Source organism: Grus americana, chromosome 3 (assembly GCF_028858705.1).
Source record: "Grus americana isolate bGruAme1 chromosome 3, bGruAme1.mat, whole genome shotgun sequence".
In the NCBI taxonomy this organism is placed as follows: domain Eukaryota; kingdom Metazoa; phylum Chordata; class Aves; order Gruiformes; family Gruidae; genus Grus; species Grus americana.
The window spans coordinates 75,462,268-75,483,646 of record NC_072854.1 but is presented as its reverse complement, the minus strand read 5'-3'; the positions used below and the strand labels follow the sequence as shown (position 1 = coordinate 75,483,646).

General features: G+C 37.5%; 1 protein-coding gene across 1 annotated transcript in view; it reads left to right on the top strand.

The window, feature by feature from the left end:
- LOC129204553 (E3 ubiquitin-protein ligase parkin-like) overlaps nucleotides 1–21,379 on the top strand; it is a 405,002-nt gene that overhangs the window by 362,473 nt on the left and 21,150 nt on the right. Inside the window, exon 5 of the mRNA XM_054820775.1 lies at nucleotides 840–923. Within this exon, the coding sequence (XP_054676750.1) occupies nucleotides 840–923 (84 nt within the window). The remainder of the gene's footprint in view (nucleotides 1–839; nucleotides 924–21,379) is intronic.

Sequence of the window (21,379 nt, the reverse complement as noted above, 5' to 3'; positions counted from 1 at the left end):
ACACACTATTTTGCAGTTGTGAAATATTAATAATGCTGATTTGTAATCTTTAAATTTACTGTGTTTTGTAGTACACTCATAAATGAACTGTTTATATTCAAAAAGTCATAGCAGTTTGTTAAGGATTTTCTATCAATTTTCTTTCTGGGTTTTTATGTTGTTTTTTTTATTAACAATGATAAATCTTGAAGCTAATGTAAATGTCCGGGACTCTACTAACAATCCTCACTTCACATTTTTGCTATGTTGAATTATAGTTAGGTAAAGGCTTTATCTGGTGATATGAAGTCTAATTTGTTTACAGCAAACACTATCAAAATTCACATTAGCAGCCCATGAAAACAGAAACAGATTTCAGTAAAGTTAGAGCCATTTAATACTTAAACAACCAAATACAGAAAAGCTACTTAACCTAGTCTTTTTGTTATGCTCCAGTCTTTCTGTGTATTCTACTTCCAGCTGTTGTATTTTTTCCACTTTTTGCCCTTAGTCAGCTGCAGGCCAATATGTAAACAGTGTTGAACCAGATGATGAGTGTAGGTTTTTTTAATCACAATTGTCAATCCCTGTCTTAAGCTGAGATAACGTACCTACTGTTTGACTCCTGTTCACAATACTGACCTCAGGATGGAGGGGCTGTATGGCCTGTTAGTGACTGAGCTTTACCGATTAATATCGTCATATAATCTGTTTGGATTTTTTCGGTGTAAACATGAGAAAAACTGTCTAGCTAAAGTCTAAAAGAAATGGGGGTAGGAAAAGAGGCAACAAACCCAAGTTTTATATGTTTACTTATTAAGTAGATTAAAGCCTTTATATGCTTTGGTTTTACTTTGAAGGGTCCATCTTGCTGGGATGATGTGCTGATTCCCAACAGAATAAGAGGAGTTTGCCAGTCCCAAAGGTGCAATGGAAACATAGCGGTAAGATTTTGTCATGTTTCTCTAAGTACTGTGGCATTTATAAGAATAACTTTGTGGCAATTCTAACCATATTAGAACTGCAGAACTGAGCTGTTCAGCATCAGATAATATAGCTTTGATGTTTAGCAAAAGGAAGGAACTTGGTCAGTTGCTGCTTGGAATGAAGGAGGAAATAATTTTATGTTATCTCTTCCACTGAAGTAGAACTCTTAAATATTCAAGTATGCATGGGTTAAATGCAGAATGTAATATTTAAATGTTTATGTCAATGCTTATTTTATAACTATTGTGTATATATCAGTGCTCTGAATGCTTCAAATTTCTATGTCATCTTGCATATCGGATCTTTCATATCAGATTTTCAGGCTTTGTCCAGAGAAGCAGATTCTTCACACTGACTACTTTACAATCTGTTCTCCCACATGCTCATTACTGTTGTTTACTTTAAGTGTTTCTCAATGTGACATCAGTGAAAAGCCTGAGTAAAAAGCAGCATAGATGTCTCAAATTCTCAATGAAGATTTTTTCAAAACATTATTTACGTATACTTATAGGTTTTCATGTGTTAGATATTGTTCAATAGTATTTAATACTAAAGAAGTCTGAGGTATTTCTTTCTTAGGAAAAAGCTTAATTGGAAGTGTTCATTCTGGACACAGCTTTTAAAGACAAACACAATATACATATGAAAGGATTCTATTCATCAAAGATTTGCAGACTGGGACAACGTAAGTGCCTTTTTTTCAGAGGCACTCACCTGGTCTGGTTTGGTTTTTTCTGTGTCTTCCCTAACAAGACAGTTGTGAAGTGGTGCGTCCATGCCGTACTGTAGGTGTCTCCTGCTTGGCCACAGATGATGTCAGGAAATATTTTATCTAACTTGAGACACCAAACAGTTGTTTTAACAGCATGGGATTTATGGCTGTCTCCATGCACAGCCAACAGAAACAGGTCTCACAGCTTTTGGGCTTTTGCTTCTTGGTGTACTCCTTGTACTAGTGGCTCAACCACCCTCTTGAAGGTGGCAGGTTTTAGACATTCATGTGCTATTCTCTCAGCAGTACTGAGCTCTGTTAGTTGTGTAAAAGAAAACACCACTTTGCCTCTGGGCAGATTGGCTGATATCTGCCTGTTGTTATGTCTCAGGAAACTTATCCTAAGAGGGTTGACTGCCTCGCTTAACTTTTGCTACCTATTTGTTGTCACTATGCCACTATGTTCACTGGGGAGAAGTCCTTCCTGTTGTCCCTTCGTTCTTTAAAGACACAGGAAAATGAAGAAGATAAAACTTGCTTTCGACAAGGATAGAAGCTTCCTTCGCAGGTATCCAGCTTGAGCCCTTAGATACAAAAGCATGTGATGAAGATTCTCAGTCTTGTCGCCTATGGGGACTTCCAGAACGTATCTGACTGACTTGCATCTACCAGCTTACAGCTTTTGTTACCCAGTCTGTCTGAAAAAGGTGCTGAAATAATGCCACTTCTGGCAACCCTGCCTCCTGAGCTACAACCCATTCCCTCATTGAATCAGTTATTTTTAATTTTTTTAAAAAGCAGAAAATGGAGCAACATACCATCCTGGCTTTGGGGGGAAGGGGAGAAGCACAGACCATAAAACCAAGATCTGAACTGACTAATGCTGTAGCAAACAACCAATACCCAGTCAACTAAGTCCCATGACTACAGTTGCTGTCAATGCTTCTGGCAAGGTGCATACTTATCAGAGCCAAGGATCAATGTTATCTTTCAGTAAGGCATCACTGAACAAAAATCAGGAGACATCTTATTTTAGGCAGACTTTACAAATGCAGCTTCGGACCACCCGAACTACAGGCATGAGGCTGTTATTGGAGAAATGTGCTGTTCCTTCATTTCTAGTCTGAAACATTTTTCCTTTCTACTACCTACAAACCACTCTATCCAAAGGTGTTAGAACTGAACCCAACTGGGATGCAAGAGTAATCTTCCTTTTTATGATATTGAACAAGAATTGCCAGCAATATTGATCTAGTAAAAAAAAAAAAAATTAAGTCATTAAAAAAATTAGTGAGATTCACTTATCTACCTATCCAGTAGCTAGCCCAGTACCAGATATTTGAATTTGCGACTTCTTGAGGTCCTCTAGTCCCTGAAAGGTACCCTTCTTGTGTTTTGGAGTGGGGTTTTCCTCAGCCTTAATCACTGTGAAAAACAGATCTTTACTTTCTGGGAAATATTCTAGTCCAAAGGCTTAAATCACTGAGCCTTTTGTTTCGTGTCTTGCCCAGAGTTGGAAACAATAGAGATCCTACAGATGTGCCTCCAGGGATTTGCCACTCTTTCCTGCTCTGGTAAAGCAGTCTTTCTGTACTGTGTGTATTCCCAGAACTTTTCCTACCCAAAGTCATAGTCGCTTGTCATCCATTTGTTCCCAAATCCCATATGTACTACAGATATAAAACTTCTTTCTGAGGTGATCTGCAGCCGGATGGTTAAATCCCACCACAAAAGCAAAGGAAGACAGTAGCTAACTTGCCTGGGCTAGACCACGTGCGTGCCTTTGCCAATGTCTTTTCTGTATTATCATCAGGAGGCAGAATTAAGTGTCTGCAGATGTTGAGGATTAGTTTGATCTTTCCTCTGGAAAGGAGTCCAAGAATTGTTTGAACTTTGCATTATGTGTGAAATCTGCCTGGGGTTTTTTGTGTGTGGATTTTTGGTGGTTGTTGTCGTTGGGTTTTTTGTTTGTTTTAGTGTTTGGGTTTTTTTGGGGGGTAGTTTGTTTGTGTGTGTGTGTGTGTGTGTGTGTTTAAAAAAGACCAAAGGTCTTCAGCAGAGGTTTTTGCCTTGGCTTTTTAAATCAGTTATGAACTTCATGTGTGTGTGACTTTCATGAAAGTCATCATACGTCCTTGCAAAAGAGCAAAAATAACCTTAACTAATTCACAAGTTAAAACCTCTAAGCTTTTCTTGGGTGTTACAGTCTTTGGGAGATTAAGTCATGTTTTATGATTAAGTATTCATTTTTGCATTGTAATGACAAAGTTTGTGCAATTATATTGTCTGTCTTAAATAGCTCCACAGTGTACATGCTTCTTTACAGTGGGTAACGAAGAAGCTTTGAAACTGTTGTCACTTATCAACAAATACTGTGGTTTAAGCAAAGAAAAAAATTTCTCCGTTATGTCTCCCCTGAGACAGAAATTGTTTTTCATCAGTTTCTACTTCTCACAAACACCAGTTTGCAACATACCTTCAAGAGGCAATGTATTTTTTTCCTGAAATACTAATTTGTATCTATTTTGATATAAAACTAGTCTCTTGCCAGAAGTTACAGACTTTAATTCTTTTGGTTGCAAATATGAAAATGAAGTAACTGACAATATTAGAGAGCAATAGAAATAAAATTTCAAATTAGCTAAATAAAATTTAAGATATATCTTTTGGCAATAATTTATAATGATAAATGCACTGTGATTCAATATGTGATCTGATGTGCTCACAAATATGAAATATATCTGATTAATTTTTGTGGGTTTTCTTGACATAAAATAATGTGAATCAAAATTTTCATATGACATGCTGTATGTGCTTTATCTGTGATTCCAACTACTTTTGAGCTTGGAGTGAAAAACAAAGTAAGTATTTTGTGATTTGTTTCAGTCCATAATTATGAGAAAAAAGAAATGCAAGAGAAACAAATATGAGAGGTAACTGTTGCAACTGTAACATCTTAAAATATCTGTTTGCTGACTGAGAAAATGAAGAACCTGGAACATCGAATGTCAGTCCCCATGCTGCCTGGGGGACTTCCCCACAGTTTCTCTTCATGTTCATTTTAGTTATAGGCTGTTACTCCATCACCTGGGATAATAGGGTCTTGAAGTTGTGTGCTTTATCCAGAAATACAAAAGCTTACAAAAACAGGTGAAAATGAGGTCGAAACAGAGAATATGAATCTTGAAAAGGTAATAAGCAGTGTTTCTTTTGGAGATGTAATGTTAGACTACTTTATGAAACAAAATGAATAGTCTAGTGTTTTGAGAAATAGTGAACAAAGTACAGGGTATCCAAAGCAGAACTCGGTGATTTTTTTTTCACATTAGTTACAGTCTATCTGAAATAATGCATTCACTCAGAGCTTCTGCAGCTCCAAAAGGATGAAGTTGGTGTGGACACTTACGTTACTGCAATTGTAGAACACTTGAGTCACTTCTGTGATAAATTTCAAGTATATTAATTAGAAAAATGAAAAATTTACTTTAGCTGATTGACACATTTATGAACAAATTGGAGTCTTTCAAGTTGCTTTGCAAACCAGGACCACTCAGTAAATGAAATGGAATGTTGTACTTTTGGTGGCTGTCTCAAAACACTTTCAACCAGAAGCACTGTATATAGTTGTGTGGGTAGACACTTATTCTAGAGAAATGATTGAATGCACCAGCAGTTCTCCAGGCTCTGGGGTTTCAGATGTATTTTTTTGCTTTTCTTTCTGAATTTTTTTTTTCTTCTTGTAATTCTCTGTATTCTTTGAAAAGGGCAACCCAAAGGCTGTGGAAACAGGCATGGTTCCCTGACATTCCAGGTACTGCTCTCACATGAGCATAATTAGTTACAGCTTAGAATCATAGAATCATTCAAGGTTGGAAAAGACCTTTAAGATAATCAAGTCCAACCGTTAACCTAACACTGTCAAGTCCACTGCTAAACCATATCCCTTAGCACCACATCTACACATCTTTTAAATATCTCTAGGGATGGTGACTCAACCCTTTCCCTGGGCAGCCTGTTCCAGTGCTTGACAACCCTTTAGTGAAGAAATTTTTCCTAATATCCAATCTGAACCTCCCCTGGCACAACTGGAGGCCATTTTCTCTTGTGCTGTTGCTTGATACTTGGGAGAAGAGACCAACACTCACCTGGCTACAACCTCTGAATAGCTTGAACTGATTTTTTTGTCACTTAGTAGATAGCCAAAAGTTGCTTTGTTCAATGCAGAGCTGCACCATAGTTCAAGTTTCACAAACTCATAAAAGTGTATGAAGGCTTTACTGATAGGTGACAGTTGAGGTTAATCAGTAAGTGATTTATGAACTGGTCTTTATATCATGAAGAAATCTCATCTGTACCTCTGAGGTCCTTCCTGTGTTATGCCTGAATGTTATCAGACAGGTTGTTGTAGAAAGGGGGAGATGAAATCTTGTTCTATAGATGAAGAGCCATTTTTTTTCTACATGAATGTACTTCTATGTGAGTGTACTTCTATTGTCTGTGTCACAAAACAGTGAAGAACTGAAGTATTGGTTTCTCATTATTGGCCTCTCTTTAAATTATTTTAATTATTTATTTATTTTTGAAAGAATGGAATTCATTAAAGGAAGAAACAGTTAGCTCTCCATTTTTGTCAGCCAGTTATTCTTTGACTAGAAATATTCCCAAATGGCTGCATAACCAAAAAGCAAAGATTATGGCTGTATTTAAAGAAGAGTCTTGTGAACAAGCTCTTATTATTCTTTAAAAAGACAGGAATGAACTTGTTCTTTTTACAAACCCAGTTCTCCTATTTAGTGTAACAGTGATCCAGTGGTGTATTTAAAGTAATGATTCAAAATTTTCCAGTATTTCTCTAATATTTGTAAGACTTTAAAATAATCTTAGAACTGTTTTGTATAATTACTTTGTCCAAATCAATGACTAAATCATGATAGTGAGATCACAGTAAAATTTCCAAGAAATAAAAAAAAAAGCTTTGCAAAATATAGTATCAGTGATGTAGAATTTATGTTAAGTAGAATGTGCCATAGCATGGAGTTAAAATTAAAGTGCTGCTTTTCTGAGAGCATTATAAATAATCAGTTCCAGTAACTCAGGGAAGTGGACAGAAGGAAACTATTTCTCAACCAGTTGCAAGCTTGAGTGAGTGCTACTGGAGCTGTCTCGGGTTTGAGTTTTGTTTTCAGTGTAATGGGTAATAATTGGAACATATGCTTTTTACTGAATAAATACAGCTGTCATGTGTATTTGAGCAAAAATTATAGATATTGTACCTCAGATTAAATTTTAGCTGATGTCCTGTTGAGGGTCTGGTATTTATTACTTTTTTTCTTGTTTGGGGGGGGAGAGCTATTTTGGTGGATTCAGGTTTGTCCTTGCAAGCAATCTGAAGATATTTGATACTAAACTCTTTATTCAGTCAGTAAATACCTTTCCTTATTTGAATAAAATATTACTGAACAAGTGTTTTTATTAAGCTCAAACTTCTGCAGTTCTCTAAAATACATACAGAATACTTTCTGTTTATTGTCCAAGGAAGTGAATTTCTGATTGTGAAGAGGAGGACTTTTCTGCTTCTATGTATAAAAATGCTGTTACATCTTCTTTCTCCTCATAGGCTCCTGTTATTCAAAAATTATCAAGAGCCATGGAAATAATATGGCTCTTCTTATAGAGCTGTAACACCACTATAAACCACTGAAGTGGTGATTTCATAGGAATCTGCTCCACATCAGTCCCACGCTTAAGTGAACATGCATCAGTCTCTGAAAGACATTGCTATGTCTCCAAGTTAAAATATAGGGTGAATTGTTTTGAACTTTAGAAACCTGTGAAAAAGTATTAATGTTCTATATGTGTTCTTGAGATTCTTGCTTGATATGCAGAAAGAGTTCCTGTAGACTTTAAAATCTCAGAAACAATAATGAAGGGGTTAAAGAGGTTTATAGGTCAGATATGGTTTAAGCCATTGTGAATAAGGAAAAACAAAAACAGTTTTAATGGAAATATAAATGTATTTCTATTCCAGTTTGATATGTCTCACTACTGTTATCTTGAATTTTCTATTCCTGATGAAGACTGCATCAACTGTCCATCATCGTAACTGAACAGCATTTTAATCTCTTCTCCAGTCCCTGAAACATGTTAGGTTTCAGCAAAACGTTTCTGAAAGAAGAAACAGGACTTCTGTGAACTTAACAGAAGCATCTCTAAGTACTGAGTTTCCTTAAATATCAGTATATGCTTCTAATCAAGCTCTATAGGAATCTCCTGTGTCCAGAGCAAAGATTTATTTTTGTTTGGTCACTTATACTAATAATTAAAAAAGAGTAAAAATAGATATGATCATTATACATGGTTTTAAACAGTCAAATTCCACTAGACAGTAGCCTCACTGTTCCAACATGTGCTGAAGGACAGAGTTTGCAATAGGAAGCATGCTACATTTTTTTCCATTGTGTGACTTTTCCTGTTATTTTTCCACATTCCACCTGTGTGATTTGAATCTCACAATTTTATTATATTGAAATTTTGGAATATTTGTCATGAATATTTGTCCTTCTCCATGTTTACTGTCATTAGGTTTAACACCAAGGACAGCAATATTATGTAATCTTTGCATAGCCAATCTGCTCCACAGGGAGTCTGTGCTCATCTGGAATAGGCTGGACTAAGAAATCAAGGGAATAGTGTTCAGCTTGGATGCTTTAAATATGCAGCTTACCAAATGATTTTTTTCTTTTAAGCATCCAAAGCTATTCTTCTCAAGCCTCGCTGTTCAGATGAAATAGGTTTCATTTTTTCATCTCATTTTGCTTTGATCAGCTCAGACCTCTGTTTCAGTTGAGAATAGAAGTAAATTCTGTAGCAGTATCAAGAGTAAAGTAGTAAACTTAATGATGTTATCAAATTGTGAATATAGTAAACTAAAGAACTATCATCTCGTTATAGGAAGGCTCTGATACATTGCTATAGTATTTATTCATTGTTCTTTGTGTACTGTGATGTGGTTGGTTATTTGTGAAAGGAACCATGTCTGTCTGTGCTTGGAGCCATTAGAATGTTTTCGATGTCAAAATATTGCTGTGAGTAATTCTAAAACCTCTGAGATGATTCTTAATTCCAAGAAACCTCTTCGTATTTATTTTATTTCATTGCTGTCCACATTAGTTTGCTGTGTGCGTTAGAGATTAGTCCAGATATCACATGCTTTAAAAAAAATTCACAGTGAATATGATAGAACAGGAGTGCTAATTAAAATACCAGATAATAATTCTTGTAACACAACCTAATATCTGTGAAGTAAGATTATGACAGCTCCTTTATCCAGACTTGAGAATTATCCAAATTTCATACAAGACAAGTTTCATATTTACCAGAGACTCTGGCCATTGCTGTTAGTATTTAGGAACTGTCACATTCTTTTATGCCCAGTGATATGGCAAGTAAAAGGAATAAAGCATAAATGCAAGTAACAAGCAAACTGGACTAATAGTTGTAGTTTTTACTCTATCTTTTCTATTTTGTAATATAAGAAGGGGCCAGAGCTAACAAACAGGCAAATAATTTCAGAGAATGTTCTGATCTTAAACCCTCTTTCCTTCAGAAGCTTAACCATTCACCAAATTAAAGACGAAAATGGCTCAGTTTTAATCACTAAGTTGTCCTATTAAACACATCTAATGTTTTGGCTTAATTTATGCTTCCACAGTGAAGATGAATCAGTTTGGGCATGCCTAGTCAAGTTTCTCTTGCATAACAAAAGAAGCTTCTAAATTGTTTGTGAAGAGCATCTTTTAAAAGCCTAGTTAACTGAGAAGAGCAATGTCCGAAGTCAATCTGACTTTTAAGTTTATAACTACAATTAATGTACATGCATTTCTTACAATAACTAGAGTAACTATAGAGCAGAGGTAGTACCCACTTAATGGTTTATTTCATATCATAAATTAATCAAGGCAGTTACTTGACCCTGATTTCTGTAGAAAAACATAAGAATCCATATGCATGACTGAAACAATCAACACCTCACAGTCTGTTAAGACAGATTTCATGGTGTTGTTAAATGTCACCTTTAAGATGTTTGCCAGCCTTCTAATTGATCACAATACATATAATTCTAATATCACATCTGTAACGATATAAATGCAAGCCTGTAAACAATTACTTTGAACTACTCTATTTTTAAATTACGTGAACTATAGAAGCAATTTTTAGCATGCGTTAGCTTTGATCCTCCAAAAACTTTCATAAACATGTTAGTACTTTTACCAACTTTTAATGTTTTTCATAAATTTCATACATCAGAATCAAGCACAGTTATAGCAGTGATGTCATCAGTGCCAACTACAGAGATAATAGTTTGCTTACTTGTGATGATATCCAGCAGTTTTATTAGACAATTTAACCATCATGCCATCCTGAGGGTTCCAGTTCAGCTGATCATCTACCAAAAACCTCAGTCATTTCACAGTACAGCCTCCCTGGACAGAGTCCTTCCTCCTGTATGCATGGCCCTTACTTCTCAAGGTGTGACTTCAATTTTGGCTGTTTTAAAATGCATACTATGTGTTTGATCTCAGCTGTTCATGTGGCTTTGTTAGTGACACTTACTTTTCACTATTTCCACTCCCTCAGATTTTGTGCCATCTGAAAAATTTATGAGTAATTATTTTATGCTTTCTTCCAGATCATTAGCAAACATTTTGAATAGTATAGGGCTAGGAGATGATCACTGCAAAACCACCTTGAGTAACAGACATTTGATGATTCACTGTGGGAAATTACATTTTGAAACACATCAGTTAAATCTATCTAACATTGATCTCATAGTGTTCTAGCTTCTTAATCAAAATGCCAGTGCTATATCAAATGCCACACACAAATCTGGGTAAGTTGCAACATCGCTATTATGTTGTTCCACTAAATTTCTAATCTCGTAAAAATGTCAGGTTAGTTTGATAGGGTCTAGTTACCATAAATCCTTGTTGATGGACATTAATTACACATCCTTCTTTTATTAATCAAGTATCCTATTAGCTATTTATTCTATCCAGGGCTGGTGTCAGGCTTACATGCCTATAATTACCCAGATTACCTCATATAAAGCTGCTCTAAACTATGGCATATGTGGTTTTATTCCTTTAAGGCTCTCTGTTTTAAATCATCTCCAAATGTGGGGGGGTTTGCTTTGTTTTGCCACCAGCGCATTTCCTTAAGAGGAGCAGAGAGGGGGAACAGTACTGAAAACAGCACCTACAGGACTTCAGAATAACCTGCAAAATGCTGTGATTATATTACGGTAATTTTTATAGGCCTTCAAATTAATGTCCTTAACAGCAATTACAGATTCAGAACGCTTACTTCAAGCACTTGATTAGTGAAGAAAGAAACAAGGCAGTTGACTTGTCTTAGTATTTAAAGATCTTTAATATGTTTTGGAGATCTTTGCATTGTAGTTACAAATTATTTCAACTCTATGTTTTTTCTCAGTTACCTCCTTAGGAAACTATAATTAGATTTTTTTTTTACAGATATTCTGAAAGTAATCTCATTCTGGAGTAGATCAATTTTTACTTTATAAAGAAATTATGTTATTCCACTTCTTAGTGCAGAAAAATCAATGATAAGTAAAAACTGAATTATAAAATAGAATTAATTCTATTCAAGGACAAAAACACTAAATTACTTATCTTGGAAAGAAAAGTTATAGCTTTTAAAATTAAGACCTATCATAATTTAAAAAAAAAATTAAAAAAAGTGAATACTTATTCACTCTTTCCCAGAGTATACCCAATATTTCCACAGTATATCGGACGTGTTTCATGGGCCACAAATGGTGTCTGCATCAAAATCCACCACCAGCAAACATAACAAGTGTGACTTAGAACAGTTGACTGTGTATTAAATGATGGTTTTCTTTTGACTGTTTCTTTAAGAAGTTTTTTTAACCAATGCATTATTTTTGGTACCACACTGTGTTGGGTTTGCGTGGCAAGGTTTTGGTAGCGGGGGGGGCTACAGGGGTGGCTTCTGTGAGAAGCTGCTAGAAGCTCCCCCTGTGTCTGACAGAGCCAATGCCAGCCGGCTCTAAGACAGGCCCGCCGCTGGCCAAGGCCAAGCCAATCAGCGCCTCTGTGATAACATATTTAAGAAGGAAAAAAAAAACACTTACAGAGAGAGAGCTTTTGCAGCTGGAGAGAGGAGTGAGAAGATGTAAGAAACTCTGCAGACACCAAGGTCAGTGCAGATGGAGGGGGAGGAGGAGCTCCAGGCGCCGGAGCAGAGATCCCCCTGCAGCCCGTGGTGAAGGCCATGGTGAAGCAGGCTGTCCCCCTGCAGCCCATGGAGGAAGGATGAGGGGGTGTAGAGATTCCACCTGCAGCCCATGGAGGACCCCACGCCGGAGCAGGTGGAGGCACCTGAAGGAGGCTGCGGCCCGTGGGAAGCCCACGCTGGAGCAAGTTCCTGGCCGGACCGGTGGACCCGTGAAGAGGGGAGCCCACGCCAGGGCAGGTTTGCTGGCAGGACTTGTGACCCTGTGGGAGGGACCCCACGCTGGAGCAGTTTGCTCCTGAAGGTCTGCGCCCCGTGAGAGGGACTCCATGCTGGAGCAGGGGAACGATGAGAGGAGTCCTCCCCCTGAGAATGAAGAAGCGGCAGAAACACCGTGAGATGAACTGACCATAACCCCCATTCCCCGTCCCCCTGTGCCGCTGAGGGGGGGAAGGTTGAAGCCGGGAGTGAAGTTGAGCCCGGGAAGATGGGAGGGGTGGGGGGAAGTGTTTTAAGAGTTGGTTTTATTTTCTCATTCCTCTACTCTGTTTTGCCTAGTAATAAATTAGATGAATTCCCTCTCTAAGTTCGGTCTGTTTTGCTCGTGACGATAATTAGTGAGTGATCTCTCCCTGTCCTTATCTCGACCTACAAGCATTTCGTTATGCCTTTTCTCCCCTGTTTAGTGAATGAGGGGAGTGAGAGAGCGGCTCTGGTGGGCACCTGGCCTCCAGCCAGGGTCAACCCACCACACACAAATCCTAAAACTGAGATCAAGGCAGGTCTTTGGATCTGTTCTTCAGTTTTCTCATGTTGCCAACAGAGTAAAGACTTGCTAATAGTTCTTGTGGGGAGAAAAAAAAAGGAATTACGTAGATGTTCTGGCAAACCCAGAGGAACTCATGCATTTGTGCTCTGTGTTGAATGATCTCGGGAAGTTTAGCTCATCACCATTTCTAGTCACGTGTGGGGAAATGTCGCAATTTTATAAAAGATCAAACAAAATATGCTGAAGATTATAATGCTTTTTTCAAACAGATCCTCTGCTCTTTGATGTTATTCTCAAGTTGCTAACACTGCCATTGGAAAAAATTAAAAAAAAATCCTTTGCTCATAATTTTTTGCATCTGTGGTTCAGTTACAGAAAAACTTACCTGAAAACATGAGCATTATGCACTCTTTCAGAGAAAATTTTTTTCAGTGTTTTATTCTGTCTTATATGAGCAATTACTTTGCATGATTGTGCTCAGATACTAGGTTTTGCTGGTCCTTCAGAACTGCCTTTTAAAAATAAGGTGTTGTTTTAAACACAACTTCACATCTCCTTCAATGATAAAGTTCTTGAAAAATTCTTTGGATAATGTAGATGCTTCATCATTTGATGAGAGGCAATTTCAGGTGAGGAGAAGATTTGTCCTGTTACAAGAATCAGTGAGAGTTCTGGCAAGACTGATACCTTAGATTAACAAGTCAATGGCTTTTCTTCAAATGTTGTGATGCCCCTGGATTCACTGAAAAAGCAGTTAATGTTTTAGAAATTATCACTTTTATATTGTCCTTGAGACTGTCAGTATCAAGGGTTCAATGTTATGGGAAGTGAGCAGAGCACAGCTTGTTCATCTGACCAAATCCTAGATCATTCACAGCCCCTGCTGAATGGTAGATAGTATTCACAAACCAAAACTGAATGTAAATGCATCTGTAATATTTTTAAGAAATTTTACTTTTAGAAATGTCTGAAAAACATGCTGATGATGCACTGCAGCCAGGAACTCACTTCGTACCCATGCTGTGTTGGTTGTCATAAAGACTTAACATTGTATGATTGCTACATCCCTTTTTTGGCCTGATATAGTATTCTTTTCCAGTTATTGTGATGTTCAAAACAACCACAAGGAGATTCCTCTTTGCACAGTATATAATTAAATTGCAGAACTCTTTACCACAACATATTGTGGAAGTTATAATGGATTCAAAAGTGACAAACTAATGGAAGTCATAGAATCATAGACTGGCTTGGGTTGGAAGGGACCTCAAAGACCATTTAGTTCCAACCCCCCTGCCATGGGCAGGGACACCCTCCACTAGACCACATTGTTCAAAGCCCCACCCAACCTGGCCTTGAACACTGCCAGGGATGGGGCCTCCACAGCCTCTCTGGGCAGCCTGTTCCAGTGCCTCACCACCCTCACAGGGAAGAATTTCTTCCTAAAGTAAAGAATTTCCATTGAGAACAATTAAATGTGAAGATACCCCTTCTGTTTTATGAAGTCTCTGAGCCACAAGTTGCTGGAGCTTGGGAACATACTCTAGGTGAATACCATGTTAGGTTTGTCCTGTGTGGTGTGTTTTGGTTTGGTTTTTTTAACACGCATTCTAGGCATCTACTATTAACTTCCTATTAGAGACAAGATATTGAGCTCTATGGTCTAGTGTGGCCAAGTTCCTGAACTAAAATGTTACCTGAACAGATTTCTTGTAGAAACCAAATAGTATAAGACTGAAATATAGAAGATAAATATGACCAGTATATTTATTACAACGTATATGTATTTATACTCTGTATGTGTGTGCGTACACATATACACATTTCCTGAGTCTTAGTTACACCTATCATGAATACTGAAGGGAAGTGGACTCCAGATTCAGTATGTTGTGCTCTTATGCCAGAGAGGAATGTGGGGAAAAAGGTGTGTGAGTCCTGCTGATGTGTTATTGCCATAATGTAGTCCTGAGCCTAGTAGTGAGAGCAGTGTTACAGTTACTCTGTTTATGTTGTATGTTACTCCACAAGTCATTTCTGCATACTATTTTGAGGGGATTATACCCTTTGTGCATTTGATCCATTAGAGTTTTAGAGAACTTGCTGGCATTCAGGGACCTAAATAAATTGGGAAGCAGTAATTGAAACCTGTGAATGAAATGCTATTATATTAAAACCAGAGAAACAAACTAAGGAAGATTCAGTAGAATCTGCTCCAAACGTCAACATTGTGCTTAGTCTGTCACTTGTTTCACAAATCAGACCTGCTTTTTTTTTTTCTTAATACAGCTTGTTTTATACATATTTTTGCATATGCTGTGGCAATGTGTCTGATGTGTTCAGGGATAGCTTTTTGTAATTCAATGAATTTCAGTAACGCTTTCACTGAGTCTTTTGTTTCTCACTGCACATGACATATAAACAATATGCTACTGTCTGCAGGTGCAGAAAATTCATTACTGGTGATTGAAACCTTGGATTTCTACTCAAGCATGCAACATGTTCTTGCAATCATCTTATCAGCAATCAAACCAGATGAAGGTGATTTTGTTAGGGTACAGAGTGGTTATATAGGAGTCTCTCCTTAAACATCAGGCAGCATTTATATGGAAGAGCACCATTTCTTCATTCAGATCTGGCAAGTAGTGTTATTGAGTGTTTAATAACTGTGTCATTTTGCAGGCTGACACACTGTGTGATATATTCTATTAGATCTAAAAGGCACTATGAAATTTACCTTGGCGTAAAATCTGTTTCCCACCTATAGTTTCCGTGTTCAGTGAGCTAGTCTGAGATCCTAAAATGTGAAGGTTTTGATTAGCAATCGTCTACTCTATTTTCGGTCTAGCTATTTCGAAGAGATCACCCGTGTAACTGATTCAGGATCAGTCTGTAAATGCTTTAATTTGAGTCTTCTGCTTCTGTGCATGCAACTTATGGATATACGCTCATTTTTACAAATCAGAACTGAGAGTAAAATAAGCGTGCGCTGTTTATAGGACATGGTGGTGTGAGATAACGTAGTCAGTGGCATCATCTGTGAGCTGCTCTCACTAGGGGCTTCCAGGTAATTCATGTTGGAAATACTGCTACAAATTATGGGCTCTGTCTTGTGGTTCATGCTAATGCAGTAGGTAGTTCTTGAATAATTGCTGTCAGAAATGCCTGGATTCTCATAGTAGCGTAACTATATGGGCTCAGGCAAATGTGGTTGTCTTCAGTATACAACATGTGTTTCTACCTCAAAGAAGTCGGACGTGAGCAAAACTTCTTGTTATTTTGAGTCTAGAAAGCTTAAATTGTAATAACGAATGTCTTTCTGATTCTGTTTTCTGCATTAATGCTCCAACTCTGGAAGATACTTAAAGTATATACACAGCTTTAAATATACAAACAGCCTGCTGAAGTTAACACTGCTCTGTGATTTAAGCACTTGCCCCAATGGGATAATTTGAATACATAACAGTTAACTGAATAAATACATACAAAATGGCTTAGTGAAGTTCTTAGTGTCATTAGAAACAGTATTTTGGCCTGTTTGCTGGGAGGATGCTTGGAAGTCAAGTATTTCCTTTGCTTCAGCACAATGGATGGTTAGAAATATATGGTCAACAAAAAAACCAAAACAAACTCACACCCCCACCACCCCACAAAAAAAAACCCCAAAACACACACACACCCCCCCAAACACAACAACTTAAGAGCATGTTATCCACAGGCTGTTTTTGGCATCTATTGCAATAGTTCTCTTTCAAATCTTTGTGAAATCTCATGTGTCTAAGTAATACAGTTGTGCAGTATGTCATAGAAGCTCTTTGAGACTTCAGTAAATGTTTGGGGCATTCTGAAATCAAATGTTTGAGTTTTTCCACTGTGGTACTTCAATGTACATGAGCAAAGCAAATGCAGTTATGAATTGTTCTTAACAGCTACAGATGCTTAAACCGCTGCCAGGAGATGAGGAAAGAGCGTTCTAGTGAAAAGTGGGGTTTGTCCTTTTGATGCATAAAGTTGTCTCACACTCCTACTACCCCAGCATTGCAATACCAGAACTGGCACAGGAGTATTCAAGTTGCATCAATGGCTTTTATTGTCTTCTGCTTTGAAGAAAAGCCACCTACTTCTGGTGTGTGTGTGGTAATTCCTAAGAAATAACTTCTCACTGAATACCACTGATACAGTGCCATTAGAAGAAGCTGTAATTGTGCATAGCTCATTCTTTTCAATTAAAAAAATATTGACCCCACATGAATTTGAGGTTGTAAAAGGGAAAAATAACAAAATTCACTGTGGAAATATCTATTAAAGGTGCTATGACTTCTATGCGTGTTAGAAGTGGTACCCACAAACAAATTGATTTCTGGAAGTTTATCTTGAACACTGGTAGGCAATAGTGCATTGCTTGCAGGATCGCTAACCTGTCAATAAGGATTTGCTGTGATAACTTAATTCTTGTGCTGTGATAACTTAATTCTGATAATTCTGGTTTGTGGAGCATTTGTATAGCTGGAATTCTATGAGAATCTCCTTCAACTGATTTTCTAGCTCAGACACACCTGACCTAATAAATTTGTGCTGTTTAAATAAACTTTAATATAAAATATGTAGTTTTCTAAGTAACTGTAAAAGTCGTGACTATTCTTTGGAAATATATAGAAATAAATATGTAAAGTATATGAACAAGAGAAGAACCATACTGGAAAACACTGGCCCATATTACCCTTCCATCACCCTCCCCACCTCCCCCAATACCCCTCCTAAGAAACAAAAAAGCACAAAAACCCAACAAAAACCACACAACGGGAAAAAAAAACCCTAAACCCAAATAAACCCCTCCCAACAAAAACCCAAAACCCAACCCAAACCAATAAACAGCTGCCCCACACAAAAACCAAACAAGTAACAAAAATGAGAAGGTTAGAACCTCTTAAAAACAAATAACCCACGTACATTAGCATAATACTTGCTGCTGCATTTAAAGTAGCGCTCTTTCCCTTGTTACTGCATATGTTTTGTTTTTATTTTAAAGATTTTAAAATGTCATGTGTGTCAGATATTGAATTCATTTTGAATATATTTAACTAATGTCTTGGAACATGCTTCTTGAGGGCCTGTGTCTCATTTTGTTTTTTTTGAGAAAGCTCCTATAACCAGGAGAGGCTCAGAATAAACAGCGTGGGTTACCTAGGAGATGGTGTACTGTAGCAAAACGATTTTTCTTAGGGAAAAAAATGTTCATTCTTGCATAAAGTGATGTTCTGTATTCATTTTTTTTAACTTTATTTTTCATGCTTGTAGAGAAGGTCAGATTGTTCTTAGCAACTTTAGGATGGACTTGCTACCTGTCTAGGTTTGAACCAGGAATTTTCAGAGTGCCTGTCAGGAATCAGAGTTAGAGCCTGGTTCAGGTCCCTAGATGTATGAGAGTGACACGGTTGGAACTGTCTTTCAATTTCATGAAAATGTTAGTGTGTTATATCTGGGACATCTTATAGTCCATGAATTTCTGTTCTCTCTGCTTGTGTTCCTCAAGAGCAAGGGAATTGCACATTGGAAAAATTTCATTTGGTACTTGCAATGTTACTGGTGTGCCAGCCTTCAACAAGGTAAAGGCACAGCCCACATCTTGTTCTTGGTAACAGCCAGTGCAGGAATCTGAACCAATGTAGTTTGGAGGGAGCGTGTGCTTCTCTGGAATTAATTTCCATCAAGGACTGTCTTTTGATGTGTGTAAGATGATTGCTGCTTGTTTCATCCAGTCTGTGGAGAAAAGAGTATTTTACCTGTTAAAGCAAAAGGGCACCACCACCCCTGCTGGGCTTGTGGCTTATGGTACTTTGTGTGTTAAGTACACCAGAACAACCAACTGGAGCAGTACGCAGGGGACCTTCCTTTGGGTATAGATTTTGCAGATGGTAAGCTTGAGCATAGTGAGTATTGTCCCTAAGCTGTACTGTCCTGGGTTCCAGTTCCCGTGCTCTGCACTAATTAAGCATTTTGCATGACAGGCTGGATAAAATATGGAGCACAAGAACTAGGTATTTGTGTCTGCAGGAATGCAGTTACATATAAGCTCTCCTAGGAGCTGAATTAGGAGCTCTGTGTGTTCAGGAAAGAACTGAACACAGGTTTTCTGCCTTCTGTATAAACGTGTGTTGCTGAGGGAGGTCCTATTATGGATCTGGAAAAAGTGATAGGAAAGGTCACTTGTCATATTAAGGACTGAACTCCTTTGCTATGGTAGTTAGTGTTTTAGAAGTGGCAGGTTTTGTTTCTTCAAGACTGGGTCACAGTATGATAGTGGTTAAATGAGGAATTCAAATTGTAACTGTGCGAAGGGGGCAAGGCAAAGCTAAAAACCACATCTGATACCCAGCTGTAACTTCTCTCCAAAATTGGAAGGCTGCATTTTTAGAATTTAGAGGCTTGCACATTTGAATAAAATGTGTATGTTTTACAGACAAATGTGTTTCTGCTTTCAACTAGCAATTACCCTGAAGGGATTGTTTTATGCAACGTCTTTTTATCCAAGGTCTTCTTACATATGTATTACATATTCATGAACATATAGGCTGTGTGATGGAAAGTTTGTTTTCAAGTTGTGAGCTTGCCTAGTGAACATCGCTACTATTAAATGAGATAATGCCTGTGCAGAAAGAATAGCAGTCAAGAAACTGCAAAGGCAGTGATAGGTGCGTGGCAGTGTTTGGCAAACTGTTTAATTACTTATGCCATCTATGGCAGAATTTCGGAGTCCGAAAAAAGATTTGTCAAAACAAATGCTGTAATAGACCTGTTATATTTGTATGAACACCACATTCGTGAGGCCAAATTCATCTTGTTAGCTCAGTTACCTCTGCAAGCTGTACATCCTACATAGGGAACTCAAAACAGATCGGTATCTTTGCATTTGGCGCTGCCACCACATACCTGTAAGTCAGGGGCAGCTTTAATTTCCACCAGTCGTTTTGCTAGTGTGCTGCTGGTGCTCTGGACAGTGAGAGTTAGTGCCTGTCGGCGTGAACACTGTCACGCCACTGCGGTGCACTCAGTAGCATCAGCACCCGTGTATCTACAGCACTGGGGATTCAGCAGGGTGTGTTTGAAATTTTGTGAATAATACAATGAATGCATCTGGACAATTGTTTTTGTTTAATGCCCATGGTAACGTCTGTGGCTCTGTTTTTCTGTTCTTTTTCTGGTAGCCTGTTACAAGGCAATGATTTTGGTCATGCATTTGCGTCTTTCAAATTACTGCTTTTCCTTACATAAAATTGAAGCAAAATAGTTTAATAATAAATACTTTTAAATAAAGTTGGCTTTTCCATTTTTGAGGTAATTTGCAAATTAAAACTTTGACTTTTTAGTTTGTAAGCCGGATCTGATAATAAAAATAACTTTTGAAATGTTAAATGCAGACCCTACCAATGTGTGGTGTTTGCAGAAAACATTTTATACCATTTATGCACTGTTCATGCTCTCATTTAAAGATTCTGCTATTGTGTAAATCCATTTTTAGTCACATTTTCAAACAAAATCAGTTTTTGATCTGAGTGAAGGTATGAATTTCTATTTACACAAATTGTTTTGATTAAGTATGAATTTACAACTATTTCTGTAGGTAGAAACCTACTTAATAAAATCAGGGAGCAGAAATTGTTTTGCACTGGAGAAGGGTAGAAGAGTTCTGCCCACAGTTGCCTGCCTGGTCAGAAGACCAGAGGAAATCGGAGCAGGAAATAGCACCGCTTAGGAAGAAAATCTGTATCCAGTAGAGATGCAAACCATGCCCCGCTCACTGTTCCTAGGAGGACCACAAGGTCAAATGTGACTGGTAAAATTCTTCATGCCTGAAGGCCAAATGGCACAGTATAGCTTATCTGCAGGTAGTAAGTTTTCTCAGTCCCCAAACCAGGGATGCAAACCACGTACTGCAAACTGCACCTGGGTGTGCCCGCTCCTGAACGCCGCTTGTGAGAGATGCTAGCCGGCACCATCTCAAACATATTGCAAACACTGCAACTATATGAATGACTGTGTTCAATCACCCAGAAATGCTCTTGGATATTCTTTAACAATAAGCTGTTTGCTAGTGTGGAGGTAGCCTTATTCTCCTTGGATACAATTTTTTAAGTTAAGAAAAAACAATTCTTATTTTTTCTTTTTTTTTTTCTCTGCTTATTTTTACAATGGTAGTGTAAATAGATAAAGGTTTGCAGGGAAAACTAAATCATTTTAGTCAAAACAGTCTATCAAGACACCATCAGCATTATATTAAAGCTATGCAAATAGTCAACTACACTAGATAATGTCTATGTATAAAATTGAAAGGAAAAATGTCCATCTTTCTGGTTTTAATAATAGAAAATACCTTTTCAAATCATATGTGCTGTCAGCTACTGATAAGTGTTGGCTGGTTTTGTACTGGTATGCACATGAAATAATTGTGTTGTGTTAAATACTTTTTTAACTTATTTGCGGCAATTTTTTCAGATTTCTTATGCTAGAAACTATAGGTAAGAGTTAAATGCAAACATAGATTTCTTTTTTTTCCTAACAAGATTATATAGGAGATAAGTTACACTGAGAAATCCGTTATGTTTTCTAGCTCATCTTGCATATATATTGCATCTAGCTCATCTGTATATATTATATATTGAAAA